The following is a 26,738-nucleotide window of genomic DNA, read 5'->3' as shown; positions in this document are numbered from 1 at the left end:
CAATAATTTCTTTTTTTTCTATTTTTTTTAAAATTATATAATATATAAGAAATAAAAAAAAAAAGGTCTACAAAGTCATAAAAAAATCAAAATAAAAAACAAAAACAAAAAAAACACAACAAAACTAGTTTTGACAACAAAAATCAAATTGAAGCATTTGTTTCAGGTTTCAGAATGCTTAGCTGACCGCCCTCCTTGCTAGCAGCCGTTGCAGCCTTGATCTCATTGCAGTGGTTTATGAACTTGCTCAGCTCCTGTTACATGAATTGATTAAATCATAAGCTCTGCATCTTCAATAAGGAGTTTAAACATTAAAAACCTGAGAACAAGTAAGATTCAAGTACTAGATCTCGATCGATCGGAAAGCTTTACATCTCGATATTTGTAGAAATATGTGTTCTTGGATAGCAAAGCATGGAATCATTTAGAGAGCTTTACCCCTCACAAGATTGTTGGTTATCATCACAATTTCAGAAAGGTCAAGGATCACAGAAGGAGATGAAGGTTGAAATATCCTCCAAACAAAATTGTTTAAGCTTCTTAGGTTATCTTAGTAAAAAGCTTCGAACTTAAGTTGGACTCGAGCTTTGGCCAAGCTCAACTAAAGACGAGGATTGAACGACAACCCAATAAATGAGACCAAAAATAATATATTCGAGCAAAAACTACAGAGACAACATATGATGGAGCCATAGACAAGTTTGTAAACAATTTTGTTCTTGAACTATTCATGAGCTTTGTCTATGAGCATTATGATATATACAAGCTTGCAAATGTTTAAGCTTGACTCTTTTATATTTGTATAGTGAATGAACATAAACAAGCACTTATCTAGTTAAGTATCGAGTTAGTCGCAAAGACTTTGATCATTTGCAGCCCTAGTTGTGCCAAACAGTCTTCCTCTTACATAAGACAAGACAAATATGTGTTCTAAAGCTTAATGTGCCTCAATGTGAAAGTATAGCTGGTAGCCTGATCATGCATATTTGGCCACGGTTTAAAGCCGAAAATGAGCCACGAGAAATACACACACACACACACACAGCAAGAGTTTGTTTCCAGCTTCCCATTCCCTCAGTGGAGAAGTATTATTTGACAGACACAAAGAACACTACAAAATACATGTTTTCTAACCTTTGGCCATGTTGTCTAGCAACCATCTCTTTTATATATAAGATTTGCAGCATTAAATACTTCTATAACTATTAAATCTAGTTCCTTTCTACTGGTTGTATCAGGTCTAATGAGGAGCACTTGTTGCTTGCAGCTCTGTGTCTCATCAGGCATATTACTCTTATTCCTACAGGAGCAAATTGGTTGGTCTCAACAACAAGGAGAGGTGTATAGAAAAGCATTCCATGTTCAGCTAGAACCTCAAATACCTAGAGATCCTCACACGAGTTCGGCGCATCGAATAGATGCTTAAAAAAGGAAGCATTTTGAAATCTATGGTGACCTGAAACCGTTATTAGGGTTCCGGGAAGTCGGCTACTTTACTGTAAAACCTTCAGACCTAATCAACAGACTGAAGGAGCAAAAGGTATATTTTCTTGCAGAAGAAACGAGAGGATCAAAGAGCTAGAGTCTGCAATGTTTCATGTTCTTGTTGTCATTCTATCTTTTTGTTTGGGTAATGGAAAAGGGTAACTGATGAAATCAGTATTCCATCAACAAGGAAGCTCTTTGAAGTCTATGGTGACTGAAACCTTCATCCTTGCAATGTATGAAACAACCTCCTAAAACAGACTGAAGGAGCAATATGTTTTGCAGAAACGAGGAGAAAGAGGAGGAAAGACAGAATCCATGCTATCAAGGTATGCAAAAAGAGAATTTTGCAATCAAATATCCTTGGATATCTTGGAAGGCTTCAAGAACTTCTTCCCTGGACCATGGCGAGGCCTAGTTAACGGTACGCAACAACAAAGCAAGCACGCAAGGAGAAGGGATCAGGGGAAACCTTTCCGGGTTTGAGAAGTCTTCCCATGGCGATTGGGAGGGATGGTTCTCCTCTTCTGCAAGCCCTTGAACAGATTTCCCTTCTGCATCATCTCCGCTCGCGCCGATCCCCACTGCCTTTAAAAACATATCTGCCCAATTGCGGCCCGGCCCATCAAAAGCATCGATAAAAGGCCCGCTTGCTGACCGTGCACGATTTCGCAGCTTCGCCGTGCGATCATGGCGATGGTCGATGACGTTGCGTCGGAAAGCGAAGGGACGTCGTCGTCAGTCCTTCCTAGCGAGCGTCTTCTCGGTGTTTCTTCCTTCCCGCACACCCCTTGCTACTGGTATGCTTCGATCCTCCATGTCTATTTCCTTTCTGGGTCAGTATACAATCTACCTAAGGTAGGGTTTCAGTGCCTGAATCATGCTCATCGGTCGCTAATTGATCGATTTTTCTATACATAAGCTCAGAACTGCTCAGTCGACTGTCGAACCTTGTTGTTTGGCTGTAGGTTTTGGGCATCAATGCAAATTTGTCATTTTCTTCGTTATATTGAAGAAACTAACGGAAGAGGGAAGCGAAGTTAGAATTGTATAGCCGAAGATGACCATCTAAAGATGCCTAGTAAATTTTATAGTTAGAAGAGTTGCATTCATTAGAGATCGATACTAATGAAAACATCGATCAATGTATTAAAAGATGGTTGAATTTTTTGAAAACTACTAATGATATTGCTCGCATTGAGCTCAATGGAAGATAAAATTCATATAGTCAATGCTAAATAGTTGGTAAAGCACACCTTTATGATGATGATGATTCGATTAGCCAAAGAAGAAGCTACGACAGCCAAGATTGCGCTTTTCTCTCATCATTCTCTCAAGTAATACAATTGACCAGTAATTCCTTTAGCTGTTGGATGCTACTTTGAGTCACAAACTTCAATATGGCTAGTGGCACTGATTGCTAGGGAATATGATTTTCTACAATCACTATCTTGAAGTCCTCATTGCATTTTTGGCATTAGGAAGTTTGGAATATATTCTCGTTCATCTAGTTTGTTTTCAGAAACCAGAGAAGCAATGAAGTTTCCGATACTTTTGCATGTAAAATGTATAATTGTTGTGTGCATAATAAATATCTAAGCTTCAATGATTTTAATGGCGGAAAAATGAGTTATATATTGTTTTTATGTTCTTGAATGCTTCTCCATCTTTTCTAGAAATCTCTATAAAAGGAAGATACTAAATGGTAGCATGTTATATAATTTAATAACAATATCCTATCGAGTTTCTCTCTAGATAGTAGAGGTGCTTATGTTTATCTTCATATCTTTTCAACTTTCGATATTAGAATGTCAAACATCTTATCTAATGTTGTTTTAATAGTGAAGAGAATGTATATCTACTCTGTAAGAAACTATGTAAGGTTGGGGTTGCTGATCCAGTAGGCGCTGATCTTTTTGTTGTCTTCATATCCAACGAGAAGAAAATGGTACACTTCTATGTTTTACGCTTTTAGTTTATCATAGTTATTTATGTGCTCATAACACAATCATCTTACATAGTAAACACTTTTTGATTACATTGCGACGTGATGAATCATTATTCTCTTCTATATTCCATATCAACATTCTATCGTAATTCATAATGCATCAGAAGCTCTTGCTCCTAGTAATCTTTAAGATCCTTTTCTTGCAACCATGTCATGTGGGATTTGGTCAATCTTGTAAAGGTTATAGCTGTTGTCAAATAAGAGTTTGGTATCAAGTGCATGATCAAAAAAGAAAAAACAAAGATTTGTATGGTATTTTGAAGCTTTTACAAAATGAATTGTTAACACTAAAGTATCCTTTTTGTTGCCCTGAGAAATATAACTGTATCGCATAAGATTCTCTTGCAAATTGCATCAATGAAAAATCTTGCAGGCTCATGGTCTCACATTTATATCGTTAGCTATTATTAATTTATCTGACTCACAAGAACTATCTATGATTCAAGAGAAGGAACGTTTTTTTTCAATATGCCATAGATTTTCTAAGTTACCAAATATATTTCATAATTTAATAAATTTTCTTGTACCATTCTAATAGATTCAACGCTTTCAACTATAGTGTGTATGAAGTGAAGTTAAAACTATATATGTGAATCAAGTAGACGACTTCTACATTCTTCAATACTATTTCTGGGTCTTCAGTTGCAACTTGAGTGTGAGTTTAATATCAACTCTTAGCACCAGTTGGGAAATGGAAGCCTAGGAATTTTGGTAACTAAAATTGGGTGGGACTAATGGAACTAGTTTGTCTTAGTTTGATAAAGCAATACTTCATCTCTTATGTATATTTCTCTTGTCGATTGTTCAGTCCTTTGTTAAATATAATCATGAAGGATGTTTTACTATTCATCTACTACTGCAAAAGCTCTAATATGCAAATTTAGATTGATCAGCTAAAATTTAGACCGCAAGCGACTGATATACAGCTGAACTTGATTTATATATCATTCACCTGCCATGCCAATCATTATAAACTATCTTAACGAGTTTTATCGTCTAATTAACTACTTCCCTTCTTGCATTAACTGGAGATAAAGCAGTTCTAAAGTGGACTTGTTCACTATCTCCTCTCAAGGTTCCTCTTTGGCATCAAAAGGCTAGTAAAAGAAGTGATGGGCTGGTATTGTGGGATTATCATGTAATCTGCATACAGGTTAGTGCTGAAAGTTTTTCGGTGAATTGAGATTACTCTTTTGATATGTATTATGAAAAATCCTTTTTCCTGTTCATTGATGAGCCATAGAAAAGAAGAGGCGAGGCATTCGATTTGGTGTGGGATCTGGATTCTGATCTTCCATTCCCTTCTCCACTTACAGTGTACTTTCCTGAAGCCATTAAACCAGTCAGCTCTCCTTATAGCAGGTGATTTCTTTGGTTCATCAAATAGGCATTATCTGTTAGTTCTCTGGCACGATAAATGAAACAATAATTCTGCGTTAAGATCGATACATATATACATTTTGCTCGACAAGTCCCTTGCTTACAAAATCACTGAAACATTGTACACAAACAAATTATAAGCACACAAAACCAGATAAAATGACTGATGTGGTATGCTTGATCTCAATCACACCCTAAGAACTAACTTGATTACCTTGCAGACTTTTCCGAGTAGTTCATGCTCCGAGATTTCTTCGTTGCTTCGCATCAGATAGAAGTCACATGAGAGATGGTCTAGGGAATTGGCTTGCCTTGCCTCCGACATACAAACCTATTACTAGTGAAGGTATTTCATGATGCATAAACAAACCTTTTGCATTTTCTATGATAATTTTTTACTCTCTGTCTACTGTAGATGGGACTACTAACAACCTAGACAAATACATCCAAATGAGGGCAACCGATGTGTCGGCAAACGCACAGGATTCGCTCCATGGCGTGTTCTCGAACGAATATGGTGTGGTGGTGAGTGAAGCAATGTTGGAGTGGTTCTTTGCTCAAATATATCAATGACAGCTTTTGCAAATCTTTAAAAGGAAAGCAAATGGATCGATTCTCCTCGTTGAGCCATGTTTGTCGTAGTCATTGAGGATCGGCTCGATGCCTAAATGATCGAAAACCTTAAGTTATATTTGTAAAAGAATTTTTACAGTTCTGGCTACTTGTAAAATGCTCTTCAAATTTTAAGAACTGCCATTTTGCTCTCTGAGCTTAATGAACCGTTGGATTTTCATCAATTGGCAGTGACACGTGTCATTCTCTCATTGGTAGACTCCACGTCATTTATTCCGGTCGCTGTGAGTGGATGCCGCATACTTGTTCCATGGAATACGAGATAAAGTGCGGAAAATTAAACAGCGAGCTTTTCTTTTTGATCATCTAAATACCGGTCTCTTATTGGTTCGTTTCATGTGGGGTCCGCTGTATGGTTATTATATTGACCAATGGGAATGCGGGTGCGAAATTTGACGCTGAGTTTCTACTTTTCGTTAAAACAGATTCCGTTACTTTCTGCGCCTCTCCGACGCATCACGGCGAAAATTTTCCGAGCTGAAGGCGGAGGCGGGGTCACAGGCGGAGCAGGCAGCGCCGGCGCCGGCGGATCGATGAGGCATAAATCCTCATGGTTTCTTCTCCCACCTGCCTCACTCTCCTCCGCCTCTACCGCCACCCCCCAATCCAACCCCCTCCCCGCCCATCCCACCGCCGAGATACCTAAATCCACGGCAGCCTTCCCACAATCACTTCTTGAATTCCTCGCGAGCTCCCTCCGCTGGGTTCTACCACCCCGGGTGCCCGATCCCGCCCTCGTGGCCTCTCCAGCTCCGATCTCGCCGCTTCCACGGCCTCGGCGGATTTCATCGGATCGAGGCTGCTCGGTTCCTCTTTTCCGTCCCTACGTCGCCTCCGTGCCCTGGCATGGTGGTGTTCGGGGGTTCCTCTCGCAGCTGTTCCCTCGGTACGGCCACTACTGCGGCCCCAACTGGTCCAGCGGCAAGGACGGCGGTTCTATGCTGTGGGATCAGCGCCCCATCGATTGGGTCGACTTCTGCTGCTATTGCCATGATATCGGCTACGACACCTACGATCAAGCAAAATTGCTGAAGGCGGACCTCGCCTTCCTGGAATGCCTGGAGCAGCCGAGGATGACTTCGAAAGGTGGTGGTGCTCCAGCAGCAATTATCTATCGATCTATGTGTATTGCAGGCAAGATTCAAAATTTAGTATCCCCTTTCCCTTCTAATTTTTTTTTTCACCTGTTCTATAGTGTATGCTCATGTAGGTTCTTATTGCATTAGGATAGTGTGCTATCCCTTTTAACAATGATAATTCTTAGTGCTCAAGCACCATGAAATTCAGTAGAATACTAGTTAAGACCTTCTCAACAATGGTGGTTATACAAGCATATCAATATAATTTTCTTACTGTAGTCAATTGGGATCGAATCTGATTGACTAGGGGTTATGATATGGGATTTGGTTTTGCTTGCTTGCAGGGCTGAGGACCGTATTGATACCTTATAGGATGCACCTAGTTAGACTGCAATCTGGACCATCATTCATGGATGTGTTCAGCAACTTCATAAGTAAATCGAGTTCATCTCTGCAAAGGAATGTTGTGAAACCAAAAGGGATATTGTGAATTGTAGCGACTGAATACATGTTGATGCTACATGCTTCATTAGTCTTGGCACAATTTTGAGAAAGCATGTTCAGTTGCCCCTTTACCTTGATGCACTCTAAGCTTTGTTGTTCTAGATTTTCACTTTCTTACCAAGCATGTTTTGTATTTCCACTAATCCATATCACACATAGTCATTAACAAGTTAGAGTTCATTTTCGATACCGTATAGGATAGACAATGGCAAACACACATAAGAGATGGACTAAAACTCTTGGGTGTGTATCCATGATCAATAAGAGAGGTTCAATAGATCCAATCACCTTCAGTTTCTGAATCTCAATTGTATGTAGATGCTTCTGCATTGTGACAATTTGTTATTGTATGTTTATGTTCCACTTTATACTGTTTTATTTGATCTCTCCTTGCCTTGAGATCTAGTTTGGAATGCATAGGATTTGAGTTATTGCTGCAATGTGAGTTTTTAGGTTTAGGTTTTGAGTTATTGCTGCAGTGAGTAGTAATTGAATTGCATAAATGTTTGGCCAAATAGAACAAAATGTTGAATTGCTGCACGAATTTGATCTCCATCAAGCTGATGATTGTTGACAAATATTGTTCATATCATAAAATCTTTGTTTGTAGAGATTGTTTTATAGTAAAGAAGTCCCCGGGGTAATGGTGCCGCGGTTTTTGTCACAGATACTGCGAATCTCTAGTTAATGTATTTATTTTCTCCAAATTGTTTGATACCGCTGAGATTTATTATAGCCGGTCCAATCACCCCAGAGATAATCAATGGGATGTAGCTCATTATCAATGGGGCTAATTGTTTATTTTTCTTTTTATTTTACAATAAGGAAATATAATTTTTTTGATATGAGATATTATATCCAACTCTTTTGTAGGTTCCTGTTTGTGCCGTCATTGATTGCAGGTGGGAAACGTCATGGAATGGTCAAAAAGAGCTTCTCTCCTTTCGCAAGCGGCGTGGGCCCTCGATCCATCGCCGTCGGTGGTTGGTGGGTAAGCGCATGACCGAGAAATTTCCTCCTCCGTGGGCCCCTACCTTTCATCGACCCCCACGTGTCGGTTCCCAATTGGAATCCGCTTCGGAATCCACCGCCTGATAAAGGTAGCAGCCGAACCTTCTCGATTTTTTTCCAGATCTGGTTTGGCTCCGGCGGCGATCCATGGAGGTGAAGCATCGCGCGGCGAGAACGATCGTCCACCGCCTCGAGTCCGCCCCTGCCCGGTCGGGCGCCGCCGCTGAAGTCGTCGCCGAAATCCGCCGGCTCTCGAGGGACGACCCTGAGATGCGCTCGCCCCTCGCTGAGTCAGGCGCGGTCCCGCTCCTCGCGTCCGCGCTCCTTGAGTTTGACCCCTCGGCGGCCGAGGCCCAGGAGAACGCCTCCGCCGCGCTGCTCAACCTCTCGATCTCCGCCCGTGAGGTTGTGATGTCCACCCCTGGCATCCTCGACGCCCTCGCCGCGGCCCTTCGCCTCCCCTGCCCTTCCGCCGCGCAGAACGCTGCCGCCACCGTCTACAGCCTCCTCTCCGTTGACGAGTACCGGCCCATCATCGGGTCGAAGCGGTCGCTCATCGCTGCCCTCTTGGATCTCTTCCGCGGCCACGGGGTCACGCCGACCCGATCCATCAAGGACGCGCTCAAGGCGATCTTCCTCCTCTCTCTCTACCCGCTCAACCGCGCCACTCTCGTCGAGATGGGCGCCGTGCCGCCGCTCTTCGCGCTGGTGGTGAAGGACGGGCGGCGCGGGGTGGTGGAGGACGCGACCGCGGTGATCTCCCAGGTGGCGGGCTGCTACGAGAGCGTGGACGCGTTCCGGAGGGTGGCCGGCGTCGCCATACTGGTGGAGTTGGTGGACGCGGCGACGGGGGCGAGCGGGAGGGCGAGGGAGAACGCGGCGGCCGCGCTGCTGAACTTGGTGAGGAGCGGCGGGGACAAGGCGGTGGGCGACGTCATGGAGTCGGAGGGGGCGGAGACCCTGGTGCGTGAACTCGCCGAGGGCGTCGGCGGCGAGGTGAGCGCCAGGGGGAAAAGCAAGGCGGCGGAGTTGCTCCGCGTCCTTGAGCGCGCGCGCGGCAGCCACCTGGTGCGCGGCCTTCAGGAGGACACCGAGACCGGCATCGGCGACTCAGCGCCGCAATCGCTGCTCTTCTCTTCCTCCTCCTACAGTAATTCCTCGCTCCATAGCTCAATTAATTAACTGATTTAGCTGCGTTTCTGCGATTTTGTTCTTGTGTTTGTTAATACCTGTTCTTCGTGCACAATTATTAAGGAAACTAATTATAAAAAAAAACCAAAACTTTGCAAATTGGTAGGTTATGAATGTAAATATTATGTAACACAATTGATATTGAATACATAGCGGCCACTCAGGCACTGATTACTTGTTGCAATCAGTTCTTGTTATAGAGGAACATTCATCATCAAGCTTGTTATGTTTTATCAATTTATTCTTGTTACATTGAGTAATATTTTCTTGCTCTAGAATGTCTCTTCAGTGCCAACCTATAATCAGATTTAAGTGAAACTTGGATGTGTTTGATTTCATATTGTGGAATCTTTTAGTCTCATGATTTTAGGGAATTCTTGACCATAAATCCAGAAACTTTAATCTCAAGTTTGAATGCCAAACTTTCAATGTCATCTTTTTGTTTTCCAATTGCTGGTATTTCTGAAGTTTGGCATCAGTAGAGTTTTTGAATTCAATGACTGAGGTATAACTTTAAAAATGGATTCTTAATTTCATAGAGTTTTGTGATCCCAAACAAGAACTTGGAGACGACCATAGTGACTAGTGTGTGTTCTTGATTGTTGAATCTTGACACTCCTGATGATAATCAGAAGTGGAGCATCACATCCTGCATTTTCCACAAGAGTTATTGGCAGTTTCCTTGGCCCCACCCCACTGCCTGACATATTGACCGGTTCGGTTATTAGGGCTAAACAAAACTTTGATTAAATCGAATAAATTGATCAAATTAAAAAATTCGGTTCGATTGTTTTTTTTTTTTAAAAAAAGTTAATTCGATTCAGTTTCGATTTTAAAATTTATTATTCAGTTAAATCGAATAAATCGAACTAGAAAAATAATTTATAAATTTTAAGTAAATAAATTTATAAATCTTTAATTAATTAGTAAAATTTTAATAATATTTAAAAATTTTGGTTAATTCGATCGAAAATCGAATTAATCAATAAAATATCAATTCAGTTTGTTCGATTTTTATTAAAAAATTAGGTTGGTTCGGTTGGCTAAAAAAAATCGATTTATTCGGTTTTCGGTTTATTCAGTTTGGTTCGGTTTTAACCGAATACTCACCCCTATTTATATGGCGTCAGAAGGGACTTCGTCGGTGGCTCTCTTCGCCGGTCCGACTTGCTATGGCTGAGTCAGCGCGAGCTTCCGGCGGTGTGATCAGCCACAACCATCCCGCCTCCGACGGCGATGATGACGGTGATGGCACGTCCTGGCCATGGGTGGTGGTCCCGGACGAGACCTGCGCCGAGTCGTCCTCCGTCCGGAAGCGCCGAGGGCGCCCTCCCGGCACCAAGAACAAGCCCAAGCGGCAGGGGGTGGTCTCCAAGGGCACCGCGTCATCGTCCATGAAGTTCGTGTTCCTCCATTTCGACGACGGCATCGACATCGTCTCCGACTTGTCCGATTTCGTCCGCGACCACCGCGTCGGCCTCGTCGTCTCCTCCACCATCGGGGCCGTGTCCGGCATCTCGCTGCACCATTCTTCGTCATCCCACGGCCTCCAGGGCATCTTCACCTTGCAGGGCCAATCGAATAAATTGAAAATCGAATAAATCGATTTTTTTCGAGCCAATCGAAACGATCAAATTTTCCAATAAAAATCGAACAAACCAAATCGATATTTTATCAGTTAATTCGATTTTCGACCGAATTAACCAAATTTTTTAAATATTATTAAAATTTTACTAATTAATTAAAAATTTATAAATTTATTTACTTAAAATTTATAAATTATTTTTCGGTTTATTCGATTTAATCTAAGGAATTTTAAAATCGAAACTGAATCGAATTAATCGATTTTTAAAAAAAAATAACCAAAATTTTGAATTAATCAAACTGAATTTTTTAATTCAGTCGGTTTGGTCGGTTTGTTCAATTTAATCGAATTTTTATTCACCCTCACATAGCCAGCTCATTTTTATAGTTAAGAATTGAACTTTTTTTTTAAATTTATTTATTTTTAATAAATTAAAATATTACTTTTAAAAAATAAATTTTTAGGTGGGGCGATGGTGATAAAGGGCGTCTTGGCCATGGAGACAAAGTATGTAGACCTGTACCCACACGTGTTTCCGACTTAATTGAACCGAATTTTTGTCAAGTTGCTTGTGGAAACAGCCTAACTGTAGCGCTGACTACCTATACGATGGGCAGTGCAGTTTATGGTCAGCTTGGAAATTCCCTAGCAGAGGGAAAGCTACCTGTCCGTGTAGAAGGAAAATTGCTTAAAAGTTTTGTGGAGGAAATCTCATGTGGTGATTATCATGTGGCAGTCTTGACTTCAAGAACTGAAGTCTATTCCTGGGGTAAAGGAGCTAATGGCCGACTAGTCGTTTGCGGTTCTAGCTTTACTGCAGCAATTTGTATTCATGATAATCAACCAGGATAAATCGGGAAGCGCATACAGCCAATCCAGATGCCCTTGTTGAAGCTTTAAAAAAATTTCAGGTTGCAAATACGCCGTTTGCGGTGCTAGCTTCACAATTCGAATGTCCTACCATTGCAGTAATTTGCATTCATAAGTGGCTTTCTGGTGTTGATCAGTCTATGTGCTCAGGTTGCCGTTTGCCATTCAACTTCAAAAGGAAACGACACAACTGCTACAATTGTGCACTTGTCTTTTGCCATTCTTGCCGTAGAAAGAAGTCTCTTAGGGCGTCTATGGTGCCGAATCCTAAGAAACCGCATCGGGTTTGTGACCACTGCTATAACAAACTGAGCAAGACCTTCGAAATGAACTCTTCATCTCAGTCTTTAGTTAACAGAAAAGGAAGCTCAACACAGGATCTCACTGAAATTGTTGAGGAGGATAAGTTGGATCCCCAGTTCCAAGTGGAAACTCACAATGGAGTGCCCTTGGTATTTCAAAATCTTTTAATCCAGTATTTGGAGCATCAAAAAAATTCTTCTCAGCTTCTGTTCCTGGTTCAAGGATTGTTTCTAGGGCATCATCACCGACGTCCAGACGTCCCAGCCCTCCTCGTTCTACCACGCCAACACCAACACTTGGTGAGCTTAGTTCTTCAAAATTCATGATCCAGGAAGAGGAAACCACAGACGAAAAGCTTGGCCAAGAAGTTACCAGGTTAAGAGTTCAGGTAAAAAGTCAATTGGAAGCTTGAGAACTAACAAAAGCTATTTGCTTTTTTCATTTAGTGTGTAATTTTGATGCACTGACAATTTTCTTGAGGGAACTCAACTTCAACATTTTATAGTTTGCATAGAAGCCTGAAAGTCATCAAAATGTCCATCCTTGTAATGATTTGGGAGAGATAGAGATTCCTAAATTTAACTTGTGAGACATAACAATAGCTTCATGTGCTATCTCCAATTCTTGCCTAGATTGCCACTTTTTTTCTGGTTGGAGTTTTAGGTATTTCACATCACAATGCTGCCATAAGCATTTTCTGTTCATTGAAAGGAGAAACTGACCACTTTTAATAAACTTCTATCTAAAACTTTGTAGGTGGAAAATCTCAACCGCAAGGCCCAACTCCAAGAAGTTGAGTTGGAAAGAACAGCTAAGCAATTGAAGGAGGCAATTGCAATCGCAGGAGAGGAGACTGCAAAATGCAAGGCAGCCAAAGAGGGCATCAAGTCACCAACTGCACAAGTAAGAATATTACCTATGTCGTATGCTTTTAGCGGTGCGTGAATCTCTTTCGACAATGTTCTAACTGCACACGTAAGAATATTACCTGTGTCGTATGCTATAAATTTCCATATATTCGGACTTCATATTGGTTTTTAGGTTGTTCTACAGATATGCAGTGTGAGAATTCTCAGATTCATACACTTTGACAATCCCTCAATTCCATTTTCATGATATGCAAATCAGATTTAGCGCCAAATCGCCGTTAATTTGCTTATTGCTGCTACTCTTACTGTCTTTAGACATTCATTTTTTGCTGGCTTATCTGTCTGATAGTTAAAGGACATGGCAGAGAGGTTACCAGTAAGAGCAGAAAAGAGCAGCAAATTCCCTTCTTTGTCATCGTTAAATCCGACTACCGCAACATCTGACACGTCCGACTTTTCGGCGGCAAATGTGGAGCAGTTAAGCATCAGCATTGCATCCCATGAGCTAGATTCAAACAGTTCGTATGGAAACGGGTATGGTCCTAGTTCCGCAAGCAATTCTGAAGTTGGGAATGGAAGCAAGGAGAACATTTCCAACTCTACTCTTCCTTCCGAATGGGTTGAACAACATGAACATGTATATTACTCTCACTTCTTTACCTGGAAATGAAAGATCTCAAGAGGGTTCGTTTCAGGTATGTGCAAGTCCTTTATGGCTTTAAACCTATCTGCATTCATAATTAGGTCATTGCTCGGAGTTCAAAAAACATGTTCAAGCTACTTTGCAATCTAGGGCTTACGAAAACCATTTTCGATTTCTTCTATGAATGCAGCTGGAAGAGATTCAGTGATAAGCAGGCAGAGCAATGGTGGTCTGAGAACCGTGCCAGGGTATATGAGCAATACAATGCGCGCATCATCAACCGGTTCCCCGCAAATGCCAGCAATGAAGGACCTACTTAAGAAGAAACCACATTAGTAGCTTTAGCTGAGACTCTGTTATACCAAGTAGCTTTAGCTGATCATTCTTTTTTGGCTCTTAAGCACATGTATATTCTTTGTTGCACTGCTTGAATAATACCTTGTTTTGTAAATGTCATAAGATCAATTGTTTTTTGCCCTTCTCTTCTGGCTCCATGTAATCTTTACAGGATGTGTTGCTCAAGTGTACTTGTGTTGACAAAGTGAGTTTCATGCTTAAGCAATACTTTCATGTGCCGAACCGATACTTCTCGAAGATTTATTACTGCAATTGTGACTAGAGATGGCCAAGTGGTTCGGAGGGGCAAGCAAAGAGAACATCTTACCTTTGCTCTTTGCATTGAAATTCTTGTGGGGCAAAATGAGATGATACAAAAACCTCGTACCATTTCACCATGCTCGATAGTGTTACGGAGCGGAGTAAAATGGTCCCTCTCCGAGTGAATTGATATTTCAAAGTTAGAATGAGGTGATCAAACTGTCTTCTTTGTTCAAGGCAAGAATGATGAGAGGCACTTGTCTAAAAAGGTGCCCTAAAAACCTTTTGGTGATGAACCATGGGAGACCATGATGCCTTTGCTACTCAGCATAGACCACAAACATAAGCCTACTCTGTTGCTTTGATCTCTAGACGAACCATTTTGAGCGACCACAGAAGCATGGGGGGGAAAAAACTAGTTTGGAATATACCGATAAGCCGAAGGTAATGTAGCAAGAAAGCAAAAGGTTCCAAGTATCGAAACAATAACAATCTCAACACATGTTTACTAACTTCTATATAAATAGATACAAAACAGTACTTCAAACAACCACTTATTCTTTAAAACATATAGTAGATAAATGTTTCGCTATCGAACTTAGAAACGAAAATGACCAGACTTATTGTGCTGATTCAAAATGTCAACAAGTAGAAACAAAGGAACAAATCAACTCGTACTAAATTGCACCGACACAAGATTATGCATCATTGAATTCCATGTGAATCCTTAAAGATAACCTATAAATCAATCTAGCGATTCATCAGTTTACCGACATTGCAACAAAAGATGATGTTAATCATTCCATCCAAAAACAAACATGTAACCATGAGCTTAAGAAGATGAAATGGAACTCAGTTGTTATAATGACAGTATTCAAGGCTTACTAACTGATAGATAAAAGTACTTTCGAATCACATGGTGTCTCACACAAAGCCAAGAATGCACTTGCATCTACTCGACGATATGATAATAATCTTACCTTTCCTATATATCACATATAAGAACATTGACAATACAAAGTTAACAATCTGTAACAAAATGAACTCAAACTACTTTTCTAAAGAAACTCAAACTGCTTATAACTGTTGACAATAGATATCTGAAACTCAATTGTAACTCAACCATACAAGGGAAACTCCAACAAAACATCAAGATTGCAGCACATAGTTATGAATCTTCACACACACACACACACACTTAAAGTAGCATTAGATAGCTAACTGTTAAAGGAAATGATGTGCCCAATGAACGCAAAAGTTGAACACCACAATTCAATATTGCACAATAGATTTATAAGCAAACCAACTAGTACAACCATATCATACAAGCAACTTATTTCTTTCCAACACACTTGTGCAATCAGAATCAGTAATTTCTTTATCATGATCAGCACTAGCTATCAAACCATGGTACTGGCAAACCAGAAGAAATAACAATCAACCATGTCATTGGTAAACTGATATGCGCACAATCGGATTATACACGCATGCTTACTCCTTTCCTATCACCATTCACCAACACACTTTTGAGACAAGAACCAGCACTAGCAATCAAGAGAAACCATCAGCTCCAGATAAAGCAGGTACTCTCAAATTCATCTAAGTTGAGTAAAATTCCACTCAGGCAAGTAAACTGATTGCCTCCAGATCAACAAACAGGAATTCAGAGGGAAATTATTCCCTCGATTTATCGTTTGCTCTTCGATTCATTCATCATTTCGAAATCTAGTTCCAGTAAAGGCATTCCCTATGACAGTGAGAAAGTAAAATTCACGAACAGCAGTAAGAGCATCGTACCAGTCCATTCTCGTTGCAGAACTCACAGCGTCTCATCCTCCCTTCTTCCTCAACAAACACCTTCCGGCTTCCATAGCAATTGGAGCAGGGGATGAACCGAATCCCACCGCAGCCACCGCAGACGATCGCAGGGTCCTGAACGGCAACCCCTTCGAGCATTTTCCCTAGCTCCCCGGCCTCGTGCATCTGCCGGATCTCCTCCGCCCCGCCGAGCCACCGGCTGCCAATGAATACCTGGGGCAGAACGACCGGCCGGCCCTTCCCCAGCAACTCCTGCAGCTCTCGCCGGAAGGATGCGTCCATGGAAACATCGCGCTCGTCGACGGCGACGTGGAAGCCGCGGAGGATGGCGCAGACGGCGCAGCAGTCCCCGAAGGTGCGCCGGATGCTGCGGAGCGAGGTGGAGTAAAGAATCAACTTGGGGCGCTTCGGCTCGTCGGCGCACCGCTTCGCGAGGCTCTTCGACGAGGCTCTCCGTTGGGTGTGGTAAGAGAACGATCGCAGAAGGGAGAAGGACTTCTTGAACAGGGAAGCACCGGAAGACGAGGACGACGACGAGGAAAAGCTCGACACAGGGGCCAACCTCTTGGAACAATCCGCCATGATTCCGAAGATGACCTGACCGTCGCCGATCAGTGCGTGACCGGGGGATCCTAGGGTTCGGAGGACGAGCGACGCAGGCAGCGGCCAATACAAGGCGGAAGAGCAAGCGGCGGCCTGATATAGAAGACACAATCCGTGTGGCGGAGAACAGCGGCAAAAGGAGAAACCACAAACCACGGCGGCGAGGGGCGGCGGCCGGCGGCGATGAGAGAGCGGAAGGGGGAGGAATGTTCTGGAGAAAGCGCCTGCCTTTAACGACAAGAAGCCAGCTTTTTTCTACTTTAATTAATTAATTAATTAATTATAAACTATTTTTAAAATAGATTTCAGCTATCTTTCCTCCTGTTTTAAAAATAATAATTAATAATTATTATTATTTTTAATGAGCGTAGAAATTTCATTTTTTAAATTTATTAAAGTAGTTAATTATAAATGGCTATCTTTTTAGGAAAGCAATAAGAGGAAACGTGGAATAAATGCAAGTCCAATATGTAGAAAGGAAATCAAAGAAGGCAAAGGACAAGGAAAGGAAAGGAAAGGGGAGGGAAGGGAAGGAATAGAAGAGAAGGATGGAAGGAAGGAAGGAAGGAAGGATTTGAATTGAGAGTAATTTTTTAAAGTTAGAATAAAATTTATTAATAATTATTTTATCCTTTAATTAAAGAATAGTTTTTTATTTTAGAGTTAATATTTTACCATTTCGAATTTGCTACGCTGTGCGTCAGTTTTCTACGCGCTCGTGTGCGACACGGGATCACCGTCTATCATGCGATCACGAGCCCATCTGACCGTTTAAATATGTGAATGCTCAGTGCTCAGCCGCCATTGTCGCCACGCCGTCCAGCCACGGTCGCCTGTCGGACCAAGCGCAATCGACGCACCGCTCCTCGATGCGTCAGTCGGCGTCAAATTCCGATCGAATAGTGGTCGGAATCCGACGAATTCGATCGGAAACCTCCGAATCTGGTATGGTGGTTCTTCCTCGGCCAATCTCCGACCGTGATTTGGCCTGAATCCGACTATGATTTGACCGTCAGTGATCGCGCGTCGGATTCGACGATTTCCGACCGAATTCGTCGGATTCCGACCACATCCGATCGGAATTCGACGCTGGACGGTGCGCCGGCGAGTGGTGCGTCGATCGTGCCCGATCTGACGGTCGGCGATGGCCGAACGGCACGGCAACGACAATGGCAACTGCGGGGGTTGCGGGTGTCGCGCACAGGTCGCATATATCCTCGTTACGCAGCATAGCATTCCTCTTTACCATTTTAAAGATATATTTTTTTATTAAGGTACGATTTTGCTTATTTAAATAAATTTATTATAATGTAGAAAAATGACATTGAAATAGTATTGTTAGTGGGACCCTTCGATGAGATCGATGTGTCGGATAAAAGAAAATCTGCGCGGGAAGCTTCGCGGAAGCTCGCTGCTTCCCGCCACGCTCTTCCCTCCTTTTTAAGCTCCGGCGAATCCATGGCGGAGACGGGGAAGAGGAAGAGAAGAGCGGAGAAGGCAACGAGCGCTTCCACCATGAAGCTAAGCGTGCCATCCTTCTTGGGCTCCCATTCAAAGAAGGGAAGCAAGAACTCCTCCTCTCGCCGCTGCTCCGCCGCCGGGTCCTCCGACGGCGACTCCTCCTCCCTCTTGCGCTCCACCCTTCTCCCCTCCTTCTCCGCCCGCGAGCTCGAGGCTGCGCTCCGCCGCCTGGGTCCCGTTGACCCCGCCTCCGGCGTCGACCTCACCGAGGCCGAACTCGCGGCGCTGCTGGCGGAGCCGTCGCGGCCGGAGGCAGAGCGCGAGCTGCGCGAAGCTTTCGCGGTGTTCGACGCCGACGGCGACGGGAAGATCTCTGCGGAGGAGCTGAGGAGCGTGCTCGCCACGCTGGGGGACGAGGCCTGCTCCCTGGAGGACTGCCGCCTGATGATCCACGGCGTCGACACCGACGGCGACGGCTTTGTCTGCTTCAACGATTTCGCCCGCATGATGGACGGCCAGCGATGCTTCTGAGGCCACTGTGGCCGCGATTTGCGGCCGTGATTTGAACTGGAGAAACAAATCAAACAGAAGCATCTTGTAAATGATTGAAACAAAATGGAATACAAAATTCACTTCTCTAATAATGATTAATTTTCTCGTAATATTTATTCACCATAAAAATCACATTTTTAAATTTCTTCTTCAACAAAATAAAAGAAGAAATCTGCCATTTAATAGATTTTATACAATCGATTCTACGATCATTATAGAAGATAAATTAAAAAATTATAATTAATCGTTATAAAAAAATATTATTTTAATTTTATTGAGATTCGATCTTTATCCATTTCAACAAGTTTGTACTCATATTAACCAACTCAATTAGATCAGAGAACATATTTTTAAATCCCAAATCATGAGAGATTATGGAACCTGATTAATTTGGTGATCACAATTAATTATTTGTTAGAAAAGAGTTTATGATCACTAAATATCTGTCAAAATAAATAATTAACAAGTCATAAATTTGGAGCAAAGCACAAGCAGACATTTACAGAGCAATTTACTCAAGAACTTCTTCAAAAACATGCGGCATTCCATTTCAATACAAGTCCTCAAACAAGTTTTAAAATTACAGTAATGAAGAAACAGATCAACATTGATGTTAACCAAACCAAGAAAGATCACAATCACCATTGTAGTTAATCACATCTAAATCGCCAAATGTATTGATAATCTATTCACAGGTTCTTCAACCATGTACTCAGATGTAAAGTGATGAGTCCAGATACTTACTACAGATTAGTTTGGATGTCGACCGAAAAGTCTTACAATATTGGCCATAAACAAAATCATTAGTTTGGTTACAACAACCAGCATACGAGATTCGGAAGACTATAATCTTTAGGCAACATGAAGCACAAGCATTTCGAGAACAAAATGAGGGAAGTGCACAAATTGTTCAGGTCTATTTCTTTTTCCCAGCTTTGCCTTCCTTTCGTCGCACAATTTCATCAGCATACTTGACACCTTTGCCTTTGTATGGCTCCGGAGGTCTCCATTTTCTTACAGCAGCGGCAAACTCACCGATGGCACACTTGTCGTACCCGCTGACGGCGATCCTGGTGTTCTCCTCCACCTTCACTTTCAAACCTTCAGGAACTGTCATCCTAACTGGATGTGAGAACCCGAGGTTGAGAACAAGGTCTTTGCCCTCCAACATAGCCCGGTACCCAACTCCAACTAGTTGAAGTCTCTTTTCGAATCCTTTTGAAACCCCAACCACCATGTTATCTGTGAGAGTTCTGCATTTCAAAAGGCGACACAAGCATCAACGAAACCAGCCTGAAATTAACTAAAGAAATCCACTTGACTAACAAACTAATGTATAACAAGTCACCAAACAACATAGAACTAAAGAAATCATCTTCACACATCTGAATTTTCTATTCTTCGAAAAAATGGATAGGTTGAGAAGAAGGTCCTTGCTTCCCACATGGCACGGTACCCTAACTCCAACTAGTCGAAGTCTCTTTTCGAATCCTTTTGAGAACCCAACCATCATTTTATCGTTTCAAAGGCCAACATGAGTGTAATCCAAGCTAGCCGGAACTATCTAAAGGAATCCACTTATCTAACAAACCAATGTGCTACAAGACTCCAAATGAACATAGAAGTAGTATTTCTTAAGAATTAAAGGAATCATTTTTACCATCTGAATTTTCTGTTCTTCGAAGAAAATGGATATTCGAAGGAAATACATTGTGTGAAAGGTACGGAATGTCACCTAATGATCAATATCTGAGAGAAGTCCTGGTAATAGAGACCTAAAGAAGACCTCAGCGACTTATTCTACTGACTAGCTTAGAGATAGAACATAAGCAATTACCTAAAGAAGATCCCCAAGGAAATCTATGAGAATCCATAGAGGCTCTCATGTAGGTTGGATCAAAGCTAAACATTCAATAGCATAAAAGTCACCCATCAATTGCCAACAATTAAGCTAGAGAATTCAACAAACCTGAAAAGCCCATGCATTTGATTTGCTCTTCTAGTTTCGACAGCTTTCGATACTTTTATATACCCTGATTCATCTCTTACAAGCTTCACTTCGCGAGGGAATGTTCTTGAAAGCTCCCCAAGTGGCCCCTTAACACTGAGATCCTGTCCTTCCAATGTAATGGTCACATTGGTCGGCACTTCAATTGGTTTCTTCCCAATCCTGGACTCTTTACACTCCACCAGCTTCCGCACGAACCGCACACGGCCAAGAGGAGCAACAGCAACTGAGAAACCACTTCTATCGCCAAGAAACGCAGCGTTCAAGTTGCTGAAACGCGAGAACCAAAAAGAGGCAATCCATTCAGTATGCCACAAGATGAACACCCCGAACCTCCCAAACAACAAATTCAACCAATTCCACGGCGAACTGAAGCACAATAGGTAGTAAAGACAGGATTTTGCAATAACCAACACCTAAAACTACACAACGCGATGCGCAAACATGAAATTCGTTCGCGTGAACTGCGATCTAAAGCAAGCAAACGAGCAAAGGAACAATATTTCGATCAGATTCCAGATTCACGAACTCAACGAGTAACATGCCCTAGAAAAGCACACGCGCGACGAAACCAAAGAGAAACCTGCGGATTAATGGATCCCGAAAGAGGAATAGAGGAAGCAGAAGAAGTACCAGGCGGAGTGAATCGAAGTGGTGAGCGACGCCATGCTCGAGTCTCTCTCTCTCGCTCCCTCGCTCTCCTCCCTCGCTTCCCTCTCCTTCGCACGCGTTATCTTTACCCTATCCCTCACTGCTTAACGGGTCGGGTAAGGATAATAACGGGTAAGGTATGCCCTCTACTAAAGGGTATTATTATAATCACCGTGTCTCTTCGCGTTTTAATAACTATCATGTTCCTTCATGTTAAAGATCGAACCAATAATAAATCAGGAGATCGACAAGTCAGGATATCAAACCAACTCCATATGTCAAGAGGCTAGGAGATCAACAAGTTGAATAAGATCGGGAAGTCGAGAGATCGGCAAATCAAGATGTCGAACCAACTCGAGAGGTTCGGAGAGTGGTAAGTCGAGATGTTGGACGAGGTCAGGAGGTCAAGAGGTCCGTAAGTCGAAATGTCGAACTAACTCGGGAGGTTAGATACTGATGATATTTGCATGACCAAGTCTTGAACCTATTACATGATCCTTGCGTTGAGTGAGTCTTGAATCTGCCACATGACCCTTACGAGTTCTTGTCATCTAGAGCTTTCCTAAAAAATAAAAAAGAAAATCAAATAATTAGATTAGAAAAAAAAAATTATGGTTATTGTCTCTGTAAATTTCTTTATTAAAACTATGGTAATTGTTCATGAGTTATTCAAGTCTCGATTAAAAAAACTCTATTTGAATTCGTTCGATTAATTTAATACTAGGGTTGTTTATATATAGAGAGAGAGGAATATTGTTTTCAAAACATAATTGAGTTGGTTACGATGGAACAAAATCGCTGAAATGGACAATGATCGAATCTCAACGAAGCCGAAACAATGTCTTCCTCCGTCGTGATCAGACACCATCCGTATGAACACAAAGTGTAAAAAATATATATTTTTTATTTTCACTCATTTTAAATTAAATATTAAACTCTACATCTTAAAAGTCTAAATTCTAAGAAAAAAATAATTTTAATATTATATATTAACAAAATCGAGTTTAAAGTGAACTCACTTAATTTATACAAATCGAATTAGAATTATTTAATTTTATTATAAATTAAATTGGAATTTAAAAATTAAATTTAAGTTGAGCTCGAGCTTAGAAAAAATTCATCGAGTCAAACTCGATCTTTTTAATGTTTGACTCGACATCTTTATGATTATACAATCTCTATTTAATATTTATAACTCGTATCATCAACATATATTTAAATTTATATTTTTAAATACACAATAAATTTAATATTGACATTTCATAATAAACTCTTTTTAAAAAAAACTTTTATGTCAAATGAAAGTTAAATGAATTTTTTTATAAATAAATATATAAAAATTAAAAGAAAATACATTTTGATCAAAATTGTTCAAAGTAATTAATTTTAATTAAAAAGATTCCAATACTAAATAAACTTGCTTTAGCATTAGTTAAACTACTCTAACCTAATCAGACCTACTCCAACTTATCACAACTGATTTAATATTATTATAATTGATACAAAAGTACTAAAATAGTAGAGTCGAGTCAAAAGAGTAATAAAATTATATAAATATTATTTTTACTAAATTATTTTGAAAGTGAGTTATGATAATATTTAATAAAATATGTTGTATCAAATGACATAATTGAATATAAAAAATAAATAGAACAACCCAAATGAGTCCAAATTATTAGAAGACGTTTAGTCGGAAGTTATCATTGATAACCTTAGTTATCTATTTATCAATGTTTGATTCCTATTGTGAATGATGTTCAAATAATGCAGCATTATCGCCCCATCAACAAATGAGTTATAACTAGAGAATGTGATTATCGGATGAGATTTGAATCTTCATGTGGGTTTGATCGACTCCTATGACACCCTAACGCTTTGATTGGGAGAAGGTGAAGGAAGGGAAGGGTAAATAAGGGAAAGAAGAATTTTGATCCTTGGTTGGGATGAAGTGAGTTAAGGAGGGAAGAGAGGAGAGAAGAGTAAATTTTACTCTTCCATGCTCATGAATCGTTAGAATTTCTTACACTTCGATTTCGAGTGTAACGAAGGGGAAGGAAAACTCAAAAATATTTTATTCTAATTTTATCTCTATTTTAAAATATTATTAACTCATTTATTTAGATATCTCATTTTTATATCGTCGCTTCTCACATAACGCGTGTCGTCAATGTCCAATGTCCAACCACTTGCACTTCATGACGTTAGCATCTGCCCTCGTCGTAAATCTTTTCAATGATAAAACTCAAGAGGACAGAGACAGATAACCCTAATATTCTTCTTTATCTTCTCCAAAGACAGAGACTTATCCAATGAACATGTGTTATCTATTTTAGGACCTTTTGTATCCTAATTTTTACATATAATATTGACAGAATTTTATAATTTTTTATGTATCCTCTATATACGTTATTTTTTTTAAGAAGTCCAAATATTTTTATAATTTTATATATTTAATCTTTATTCATCTTCCTTTCCTCCCAAACAAAATAACAGATATTACATAAATAAATATTCCATCCATTTTATTTTTCAAATAAAAAAATAAATATTTATATATATTTTTTAAAAAAAATATTTTATTAATAAATTTTCTCTTACTCCATCTAAATAGAACATAAATATTCCCTCAGTGGAAGAAGAATAAAGGGAAAAAAAAAAGAATAATGCTAAATGGGCCTAACCTAGACGGCCCAAGAAGCTATTGCTATCGATGAATCCCCAACCTCTTATTCTCTGTTTACTTCAAAGCGCGGATGAAGAATGGAAAGGAATCAACGGTGGAAAACCATCCTCAAAGGAAGAGAAGAGAAAGGCCTTTCCGAGGGGAGACGGAAGGAAGAAACCTGAGAGGGAGATGATGTCAAAGCGGCGGTGGCTGCCGGAGTGTGACGTTGGCGATGGCGTCGTCGCCGTTGAGCACGGCGACGCTGCGCTGTGGTTGATGGCGCTCTGGTTGTGGCCCTCAACAACCACAGCGAGGGCGGAGGATCCGATTACATGAGCAGAGGGCCGTTGCAAGAGTTCCTCTTCGATGGCGAGCGGAGCAGAGGGCTTCGATCGCGATCGCAAGGGGGTACGTGGCGCCGGAGTGGTTCAAGAGCATGGCGATCACGACGAAGGGATGGGAGGTTTGAACTGCTGCTGAGAGACGAGGAGGATGATATGGCGAAGGCGTCGGATCCTCCGATGAGCAGTCCAAGGAGAAGGCGAGGGAGATCTTGAGGTTGCGCACACACGGCGGCATGGCGGAGATTATCGTAGTGGTTTTCGTCTAACCTAGTAGATTGTCGATTCTTCTCTGTCCAAAAACCTAGCTATCTTCCTTTAGCTAAGATTTCTAAAACCTAATTCCTCGAATCTAATGAAAGAACAATTCAAGTTGCCAAAGAAAACAAAATGGGAAGACACACAGTCGATCTGTTCCAAATGGTTTGTCAATTAACATCACGAGAGCAAAAACATTTATGTGCATGCACAGAGGAAGAATCGAAAGCGAAACAGGAAGGAAAAAGGAAGAAGAAGAAGAAAAGATGAGGAAGAAGGAAGGAGAAGAAAAGATGAGAAGAAGAAGAAGAAGAAATGGAATTCAATGGAGTCGATTGCATTTCCAAGCTGAAACAGAGAAGAGTGGGCGGTCATGCCAGGACATCATCAAGCAGCCGCTGTCGTCCCTCAGCTTGTACCCTTCGCACCCGAAGCCCTGCAGCAGGCGGCGGCCCTGCAGGAGCGCGCAGTAGCTGAGAGGGGTAGGCCCGAAGCCGGCGGCGTCGAGCCTCCGCGCCCACCGCTGCAGCTTCTCGTGCCGCTGCTTCCTCTCCGGCCCCTCGCAGGCTATGATGTTCTTGATCTCCTCCCCCAGCAGCACTTTTTCCAGCCTCAGCCGCTCCACCGACGACCGCGCGGCCGTGGAGTCGAGGCAGTCGAACAGCGCTGCGTAGTAGAACAGCGCCTCCACGAACCGGTTGCTCAGGGCGCCGCCGTTGTGGTCAGCCTCCTGCTCCGTCACCACCATTACCTTGGGCGACAGCCCCCACAGCGACGCCAGGAAGCTCTCCGCTGGCGACGACGGCATTGCCGAGTCGCTGCTCGAGCTGTGGTCCTTGTCGAGGCACTCGCCCAGCGTCAGCTGCTGGCCGACCGCCGCCGGCGCCGCTTGTTGAGCCGCCTCGGTGGCGAGCAGGGAGTGGAGCTGGAGGACAGAGCTGATGGCCAATGCCTCCCCTGTTTTGACGCGGAGGCTCTCGACGTCGAGGTTTTCCAATTTGGTGGCGACCGGGTTGAATTGGAAGGGGATGTCGAGCCGCTCGGCCTCCTCGGAGAGGCAGACGGCGGTGTTGTTGAGCAGCTCGCGGTGCTCGTGGACGCCGGTGATCTTGAGGTGCGGCGGGCCCTCGGGCCGCGCTCTCAGCGCCTGGAGGAGGGAGAGCCACTGCGTGGGGTCGGAGGCGTTGAGGTCGACGATGTGCACCACCTTCTCCCCCTCCATCGCCTCCATGATCGCTTGGTTGGAGACGACGTAGGAGACGCGGAGAAAGGGGCAAAGATCGAAGAAGTGGCGGCGGGCGGCGGTTGCCTCCGCCACGGGGTGAACGCGGTCGAGGGCGTGGTAGAGGCCCGGCCACTGGCGGAGGGCGCGCCGCGCGAGCGCCTCGGAGAAGTGCGAGGCGATGCGCTGCATCGCGTCGCCGTCGGGGGCGGCCAACAGCGCGATCTGCTCCAGGAAGGCGTTGGCGTGGTCGAGGCTGCCGGCGGCGACGTGGTTGGCGCAGTTGAGGAGGAGGTGGATCAGGCAGAGGCCGCGCTCGTCGGACTTGAGCTCGTGCAGCCACGGCGAGTAGGGCGACGGCGACAGGGACGGCGGCTGAATAGACATCAACGAGAAGGTCTTGAGGGGCGAAGAAGACACCGACGACGAGCCGTCGTCCTGGACCGGCACGTTGCCCACCACAGGCGCCATTTTTGCCGGCCGCCGACGACGAACTAGATCCAAACTTACAGAAAACAGCCGAAAACCTCGACTGGAAAACTATCCTCTCTGTCTTCTCCCACCAAAGCTAGCTCCGGCGACTCAAGAGAAGATGAAGAAGAAGAAGATGAAGAAAGAAGATCGATTCAAAAGCTCAGAAAGGAGGCCCCTTTCTCCATAAAACCACTCCAGAAAAGCGAGTTCTTCACCTGGAACACGTCTTTCTCAGCGGAGATTTGCTAAGATACGCAACGACTCTCCCCCACCTCCGCGACCACACAAATCGCACGATCAGGTAGAAGAATTGGGAGGCGGATTGGGACGGACGGAAGGAAGATAGAGGTTGGAAGGACAAAAGCGGAGTCCGGTGGCGACAAAAGCGAAGCCTTTTTGTCCGCGATCGCTTCGGTGTCTGCATCCGGATGGAGGTCGCGTTGCCTCGCTTTCCTGGCGTCGCAGTCGTCGGCCGCTTTATTCGGTGGCCGCGGAAGCCGCCAAGGGGATCGAGGAAGAAACAAAAG

The 26,738-nt window shown here is 42.7% G+C and overlaps 8 protein-coding genes and 2 pseudogenes across 8 annotated transcripts; 6 read left to right on the top strand and 4 right to left on the bottom strand.

Moving 5' to 3' along the window:
- Positions 1 to 143: 143 nt before the first annotated feature.
- On the bottom strand, positions 144 to 2,062 carry LOC141832549 (uncharacterized; annotated as a pseudogene).
- A 111-nt stretch (positions 2,063 to 2,173) lies between these two features.
- Positions 2,174 to 5,651, top strand: LOC141832284 (protein N-terminal glutamine amidohydrolase). The gene is made up of 6 exons (XM_074719777.1): positions 2,174 to 2,285; positions 3,328 to 3,433; positions 4,569 to 4,646; positions 4,737 to 4,855; positions 5,095 to 5,219; positions 5,289 to 5,651. The coding sequence occupies exons 1-6, from the start codon at positions 2,176 to 2,178 to the stop codon at positions 5,444 to 5,446; spliced, it is 696 nt and encodes a 231-aa protein (XP_074575878.1). The 5' UTR covers positions 2,174 to 2,175; the 3' UTR covers positions 5,447 to 5,651.
- A 376-nt stretch (positions 5,652 to 6,027) lies between these two features.
- Positions 6,028 to 7,471, top strand: LOC141832382 (uncharacterized). The gene is made up of 2 exons (XM_074719883.1): positions 6,028 to 6,640; positions 6,930 to 7,471. The coding sequence occupies exons 1-2, from the start codon at positions 6,040 to 6,042 to the stop codon at positions 7,073 to 7,075; spliced, it is 747 nt and encodes a 248-aa protein (XP_074575984.1). The 5' UTR covers positions 6,028 to 6,039; the 3' UTR covers positions 7,076 to 7,471.
- A 461-nt stretch (positions 7,472 to 7,932) lies between these two features.
- On the top strand, positions 7,933 to 9,496 carry LOC141832249 (U-box domain-containing protein 16-like). The gene has a single exon (XM_074719743.1). The coding sequence runs from the start codon at positions 8,248 to 8,250 to the stop codon at positions 9,280 to 9,282; it is 1,035 nt and encodes a 344-aa protein (XP_074575844.1). The 5' UTR covers positions 7,933 to 8,247; the 3' UTR covers positions 9,283 to 9,496.
- Positions 9,497 to 10,463: 967 nt separating this feature from the next.
- On the top strand, positions 10,464 to 10,892 carry LOC141832548 (AT-hook motif nuclear-localized protein 16-like). Its single transcript, XM_074720043.1, has one exon. The coding sequence runs from the start codon at positions 10,464 to 10,466 to the stop codon at positions 10,890 to 10,892; it is 429 nt and encodes a 142-aa protein (XP_074576144.1).
- A 443-nt stretch (positions 10,893 to 11,335) lies between these two features.
- LOC141832547 (PH, RCC1 and FYVE domains-containing protein 1-like) lies at positions 11,336 to 13,884 on the top strand (annotated as a pseudogene).
- Positions 13,885 to 15,404: 1,520 nt separating this feature from the next.
- Positions 15,405 to 16,775, bottom strand: LOC141832371 (uncharacterized protein At5g39865-like). The gene is made up of 2 exons (XM_074719873.1): positions 15,956 to 16,775; positions 15,405 to 15,702 (listed from the first exon to the last, which is right to left on the bottom strand). Exons 1-2 carry the CDS (start codon positions 16,556 to 16,558, stop codon positions 15,664 to 15,666), a joined length of 642 nt encoding a protein of 213 aa, XP_074575974.1. The 5' UTR covers positions 16,559 to 16,775; the 3' UTR covers positions 15,405 to 15,663.
- A 948-nt stretch (positions 16,776 to 17,723) lies between these two features.
- Positions 17,724 to 18,684, top strand: LOC141832546 (putative calmodulin-like protein 2). The gene is made up of 2 exons (XM_074720041.1): positions 17,724 to 17,783; positions 17,894 to 18,684. The coding sequence occupies exons 1-2, from the start codon at positions 17,724 to 17,726 to the stop codon at positions 18,569 to 18,571; spliced, it is 738 nt and encodes a 245-aa protein (XP_074576142.1). The 3' UTR covers positions 18,572 to 18,684.
- A 627-nt stretch (positions 18,685 to 19,311) lies between these two features.
- LOC141832173 (large ribosomal subunit protein uL6c) lies at positions 19,312 to 21,314 on the bottom strand. The gene is made up of 3 exons (XM_074719661.1): positions 21,234 to 21,314; positions 20,562 to 20,870; positions 19,312 to 19,845 (listed from the first exon to the last, which is right to left on the bottom strand). Exons 1-3 carry the CDS (start codon positions 21,266 to 21,268, stop codon positions 19,509 to 19,511), a joined length of 681 nt encoding a protein of 226 aa, XP_074575762.1. The 5' UTR covers positions 21,269 to 21,314; the 3' UTR covers positions 19,312 to 19,508.
- Positions 21,315 to 24,817: 3,503 nt separating this feature from the next.
- LOC141831602 (scarecrow-like protein 3) lies at positions 24,818 to 26,253 on the bottom strand. Its single transcript, XM_074718993.1, has one exon. It carries the CDS (start codon positions 26,206 to 26,208, stop codon positions 24,838 to 24,840), a length of 1,371 nt encoding a protein of 456 aa, XP_074575094.1. The 5' UTR covers positions 26,209 to 26,253; the 3' UTR covers positions 24,818 to 24,837.
- Between the last annotated feature and the right edge of the window lie 485 nt (positions 26,254 to 26,738).

This window comes from Curcuma longa, chromosome 7, assembly GCF_044706935.1.
Source record: "Curcuma longa cultivar G26 ecotype Majalengka, Jawa Barat chromosome 7, ITB_CL_G26_1.1, whole genome shotgun sequence".
NCBI lineage: Eukaryota > Viridiplantae > Streptophyta > Magnoliopsida > Zingiberales > Zingiberaceae > Curcuma > Curcuma longa.
This window is presented reverse-complemented; position numbering and strand designations above follow the sequence as displayed.